Consider the following 6,322-nt stretch of genomic DNA (forward strand, 5'->3'; position numbering starts at 1 on the left):
ATGGAGACTGTTTCATGCACCAACCTGCTCTGATTGAAGACTATCTCACGCACCCACCAGCTCTGATGGAGACTGCAAATAGAGGCACAGTAACTGTTTTAGGTTTGAACGCACAGCAGGTAAAGGAATGTAACAATACAAAGTTAAAGTGTGGTGCTCCAGATGAAACAGGTCGGTTACCACGACAAGATCAGATTGCTATCAAGATAGCTCAAACCATGCAATTATTTTCATCGAGCATTCAGAGTCCACAATATTCTTTTTCAAGTAAGGTAGTTTTGTATTTTAATCTTGATATGTTTCAATTTCCATCTTCATTGAAAACATTCTTCAAAAAATGTTCTTCAACACAAATGCAGCCAACACGTGTTTCGTCTGGTCAAATCTGACCCAAGACTTCCTCAGGGCTATATACCTCCACGTTGTTCAATTCAACTTCCCAAATATCCAATATTCGTAATGCACTTCACTTCTCTGCCTAAGCAGAATCTCCCATAATTATGTCGAGCCGTAATTTCAAGGTGCCGCTGTCCGTCACCTCGTAAAGATTATCGTGTGCTTCGGAACGCGTTTCTCCGTGTCGGCGTCTGATGGAGAATGTTTCACGCACCAACCTGCTCTGATTGAAGACTGTCTCACACACCCACCATCTCTGCTGGAGACTGTTTCACGCACCCACCATCTCCGCTGGAGACTGTTTCATGCACCCACGAACTCTGATTGAAGGCTATCTCACCCACCCATCATCTCCGCTGGAGGCTGTTTCATGCGCCCAGTAGTTCCGCTGGAGGCTGTTTCACACACCCACCAGCTCTGGTGGAGACTATTTCATGCGCTCATAAACACATCTGGAGACTGTTTTACGCACCCACCATCTCCGCTGGAGACTGTTTCACGCACCCACCATCTCCGCTGGAGACTGTTTCATGCACCCACGAACTCTGATTGAAGGCTATCTCACGCACCCATCATCTCCGCTGGAGGCTGTTTCATGCGCCCAGTAGTTCCGCTGGAGGCTGTTTCACACACCCACCAGCTCTGGTGGAGACTATTTCATGCGCTCATAAACACAGCTGGAGACTGTTTCACGCACCCACCATCTCCGCTGGAGACTGTTTCACGCACCCACCATCTCCGCTGGGGACTGTTTCATGCACCCACGAACTCTGATTGAAGGCTATCTCACGCACCCATCATCTCCGCTGGAGGCTGTTTCATGCGCCCAGTAGTTCCGCTGGAGGCTGTTTCACACACCCACCAGCTCTGGTGGAGACTATTTCATGCGCTCATAAACACAGCTGGAGACTGTTTCACGCACCCACCATCTCCGCTGGAGACTGTTTCACGCACCCACCATCTCCGCTGGGGACTGTTTCATGCACCCACGAACTCTGATTGAAGGCTATCTCACGCACCCATCATCTCCGCTGGAGGCTGTTTCATGCGCCCAGTAGTTCCGCTGGAGGCTGTTTCACACACCCACCAGCTCTGATAGAGACTCTTTCATGCGCTCATAAACACAGCTGGAGGCTGATTCATGCACCCATCAGCTCCGCTGGAGACGGTTTCATAGATCCACTGCATCCGCTGGTCACTGCTCATGCATCTATTACCACTTCAAGAGGTGTTTTCATGTCCCTGCAAACCCTCCAACTCCATTTGAGACTGTTTCTCGCACACAGAATAACAAAATGTCACAGTTTACACCCTCTGCAACCTCACTGACCAAGTTACGCCCCTGACCCTATGTTCAGGGCCGGTGAAAACATTTGTCAGCTTGTGGGGCTTGGGGGGGTGTGGAGCTGTGAGTGGGTCACTGCGTTCAGGGGGTCCGAGCAGAGTTGAGTGATCTTGCCTGCTCTCCCGTGCTTCTGGAGGGAGAAGGCAGAGCCCGGCTGTAGTAAGACTTATGTCAATGCGTTGGAATACCAGAAGATTTCCAGAGAGGCCCGTGGGCTGGGCAGGCCCGCCACAAGTCAAAGGAATCAGCCTGCATGGAAACAGTCTCCTCACTCAGGTTGATGGATGCCACAGAGACGGGTGAAGCAGTGGGGCGCTGAGCCAGCAATATCCACTCTGAGAGGAAACGTGCATGTGTGTGGCTGTATTTCAAGCAAGGACAGAAGCCTTCTGCTGCTGCAGAGATGTCGTGCACTCAGTGCTTGGCGCATGGGCCCGCTGGCCAAGTCCCCAGGCGGCCCCACGAGCTTAGGGGCCTCATACAGACCAGAATTTAACACTAATTTTCCGTTAAACATTTTTATTCGTGTGAGTGGTTGTGTAGGCAGGGCCCAGTGCACTGCTTTGCGGGTGGGGGGGGGGGGGGCTTATGATGCTGTTAAAACTGCCCTGCGTACCTTCAAGCGGGTCATCTCATCCACAACTCCTTTCACTTCCTATTTATTTATTTATTTATTTCAAAGGTTTTATATAGCGCTACTGGACCCAAGAGTATCAGAGCGCTTTACAAGGATGGTGAACATAATGAGATAAAATTAACAATTAAGCAAAAAAGAGTTACAGTATGATAATGCATTCAACAGGGCTAAGGGGGCAAAGAAACAGAGAGATAAAATTAAGTGGAAAATGAATAAAGTGGTGAGACAACACACTGGAGACCTGGTGAATGTCGCTAGTCAGGCAAATGCCGGGGAGGGCCAGGATCCAAGGCGCTGCTGTACTGTTCGACACCAGAGTAATGCAAATAATCCATCAACGCACTTAATGTTCAAGATGCAGCTGCGCTATTTAATGCCACAGGGCTTCGGCCACGTAACCCACAGGACCAGCAGTCCAAGGCGCTGCTGTGCTGTTCCACACTAGAGTAATGCAACTACATCAATAGCCAGGGCCACTGGAATTATGCGGCAAGAGAGGGCCAAATTGTGCAGTAGGGTTGAGTAAAATATGCGGCAAGAAAAGGCACATTAGGAGGCATAATGCGGTATATTTCGTAATAGTGTTACTTCATTATTTTGTCATTCTTAAACTTAGTAACACTGTACAGGCATTGCTTGCACCTCATTAGTAACAGTGTATCACCCACATATAGAACTAACAGTAAGGTGACCAGTCCAGCTTTACAAAGGGCCTTCCACTGCACAGCAACACGTGTTGCTACATTTTTAGTAACTTTTGACCCGTTTGAGCTAGAAAAATGTTTTTGTTAAAAGCTATGCGGCAGATGATGGATCACATGGCAAATGCGGCAAATCAATAATTATGCAAAAATTGCAGCGGCCGCACAATCGCATAATTCCACTGGCCCTGCCAATAGCTAAACCAACCCAGCCGTAGGAGCTATGATCCAAGATGCCGCTGTGCTGTGCCACACCACAGAAGTTAGAAGAGACAGCACCAGCTAAAATTAACCCTGTCATTCTTCTGTGCCATACTACAACAGTTCAACCAAACCTCCATCTAGAAAACCCTGGCTTATTCCACTGTAGTACAACCTAACCCATTCACCTGAGGGCATCATTTCAGGTTCAACCTCACAAGAAATCATTTGTTTCTTGTTTGTCTTTTAAGATGTAGACACTCCAACACCAACGCCTATAGGTGAGGGGGCAACAAACGACATCTAGTTGAGCAACGAGGTAAATATGTTGTTCTATTACGGGGCTTTCAGTTATCCTGATGCATTCTGGGATTTGTAGTATTAGTGCCATAGATGGTTCTGCGGCCCCTCACTTCACAGTATTGATTTCTGAAACCCCACCCTGAAAACTCCACCACAGCCTCTGGTGAAATTGCGGGTCTGAAGTAGCGGATCACACAAGCTCGGGAAAGTGAAGCCAGGACAGAGGGACGACACGGAGTCACTGAAGGAAAACAGTACTATGAAAAATGCAGATGGGTGCTCACGACACGTGGGCGCCCGTCAAGTGACAACACGTCAAGCGTGGGGAAGAGTCTGCTGTAGGTATCCCCTGCCCCCACCCCAGCATGTGCACGAGGAGGCAGACGGGGGGAGTGGGCGTGAAACAGGAGCCGCGTTCATTAGCCTGTTACCAGCACTGACTGAAGACATCCGTGGTGGGAGCGCTGCGCACCGCACCCCCACCCCACCAAAGGAATCCATCATCATTAAAAAGAAGAAAAAAAATCAGCTTTATTCAAGTAACCTCTCACCCTTTCAAAACGCAGGCACATTTCAGAAGAAAACACAGATTACACATTTCAGAAGCTAAACGCCCCGCCCCCACAGCTAATTTAAGTTACACATAAAAACAGCGAATATGCACAGTATCTGACGTCAAGGAAGCCAGAAAATACCGGTCGCAGTGATACACCTGCACGCTGCCATACATGTAAACACCGCCCGAGAGCCACTACCATCCACAACACTGTTAAATATTAGTAGCATAATGAGGTATTCTTGCCAACTACAATGACTGCAAAATTGGTATGAACAACACTATACATTTAGAAATATATCTTGTAAATGCCATCTAAATGATAAACGGTCCCCGAAATATTCCCTTTACGCATGAGCATATTACACTGCTTTAAAATTACACTTTGAAATAGAATCTGTGCAATTTTCTAGATGTGTATGAACAACACAACAATCAAACATGCTCCCAAGATATTTAAATGTGGTTAAACAAAGCTGTGGAATCATGGAGGCATCCGAGAGGCTGTCAGCAGGGCGAGTGCCGACTGGGCTGGGAGCCCAACAGCTCACGACAGGGGTGGGGGTGCCCTCCCCTGCCGGGGTGGAGGGGAGGGGGCACCTCTCTCTTCTGCCAGGGGGAGAGCGCCTCCCTCCCCGTTCTGTTATTGGAAAGCATGAAGGAGGGGTGGATCTTTGTGGAGGGGGCTTTGTCTGCACTTGGAGAACAATGAACCGAGAGCCCCTCGCTCGCCCTCACCTGAAGCAGGCAGGGTGCGTGTGTGGCACAGGGTAACACCGGGGTCACCCGCACACCCACTGGTGAACCAGAGGGCGCAGCCCCCCGCCAATACACATATCCGGTGAACCCCCGGCTGCACAGGTCACGCCCCCACTCCCAAAGGGACACATCTGGGGAGCCCGAGGGCCCTCTCCCGGCTGCACAGGTCTTGCAGCCGCATGTGGACACATCTGGTGAACCCGAGGGCTGCACAGTTCACGCAGCCGCCCCGTGGACACATCTGGTAAACTTGAGAGCCCCTTTCCGGCTGCCTGGTCACCTCCAGCCACCCATGGGAATATTTGGGGGTACCCCAGTTTGCACAGCTGCCCACGTCCCAAATCTGGGGTTCCCGCCAGGGCACTGCTGCACAGACCAGGCAGCAGCCCAGGGGCACACCAGGTGCATCCGATAGCTCCTTGCGGCCCAGCGCCCACACGAGGCACTCCGAGCCTGACGCATCCGACTCACCAGCTGCATGCAGCAGAAGCCCACCAGCGTGCAGCGCCCGTTGCACTTCGCCATGGTGTCAATCCTTCCTCGGCCGGTCGGCGGTGAAGGCTTCTCTCTCCGGCGTACGGTCTCCTCCTGAGCCCCGGGCTGGGCTACCCTCGGCGGCTAGTGCCTAGCAGCTGCGCCCGCATGCCCAGCGCCCAGTCTCGCCCTGCCGGGTGGCCATCAGGCGGGAGGCACCTCTTCGCAGGCTGGCTCTCCCCGGCCCTGCCACACCTCTCTTGCATCCACGGGCTGGGGGGTGTCGACAGCCTGCCATGCATGTGAGAGCCAGCTCCAGCTGCTGCCTGCTGCTGCCGCCGCCGCCGCCTGCTCAGGGAGGGAGGGACTCCCCGCGCCCCGAGCTGCACAATTTGCAATACAGATTGGCTGCACTCCTCGGCTGCTTTCTTAGTTGTGTACACCAGGCAGGAGGGGGAGGGACGGAGGAAAGGAAGGAAGGAGGGAAAGGGGCCGAAATCACTGATCTGCGCAGGAAGAGGGGGGCGCAGGCAGCTAATCCGAGCTGCTGTGAAAGGACAGGGGAAACCCGTCTCCAGGCTGCGTAGGCATCAGGAAAGGATATGTGATACCTGGGGCTGCTGTGTGCGGTGCTCTGCTGTGAAACAGGGAAACAAAGTGATGGGTGGAATAGGGCAGAGTGGTCCAAGGCTCTCTATGGAGTGAAAGGACAGAGGCAAAGTAGGCTCTGCTTGTTGAGGTGTGAGACAGGGAGATTCCAGGCTGCTTGTGCTAAGGTGTGAAAAAAGGACAGAGTGATCGCGGGCTCTGTATGTTGTGAAGGGCAGAGTGGTTCCTGACTCTTTATGGCGTGAAAGGACAGATCAACCAAGTAGGTTCTGCTTGTTGGGAAGAGAAAGGACGGAGTGATTCCAGGCACCTTGTGTTAAGGTGTGAAAGGGCAGAGTGAT

The 6,322-nt window shown here is 51.7% G+C and overlaps 1 protein-coding gene across 1 annotated transcript in view; it reads right to left on the reverse strand.

The window, feature by feature from the left end:
• Positions 1-5,817, reverse strand: part of NKAIN1 (sodium/potassium transporting ATPase interacting 1) — a 486,347-nt gene extending 480,530 nt beyond the window's left edge. Inside the window, exon 1 of the mRNA XM_078681897.1 lies at positions 5,370-5,817. Within this exon, the coding sequence (XP_078538023.1) occupies positions 5,370-5,423 (54 nt within the window). The 5' untranslated portion in view covers positions 5,424-5,817. The remainder of the gene's footprint in view (positions 1-5,369) is intronic.
• Positions 5,818-6,322: the final 505 nt, after the last annotated feature.

Source organism: Lissotriton helveticus, chromosome 3_1 (assembly GCF_964261635.1).
Source record: "Lissotriton helveticus chromosome 3_1, aLisHel1.1, whole genome shotgun sequence".
Classification (NCBI taxonomy): Eukaryota; Metazoa; Chordata; class Amphibia; order Caudata; family Salamandridae; genus Lissotriton; species Lissotriton helveticus.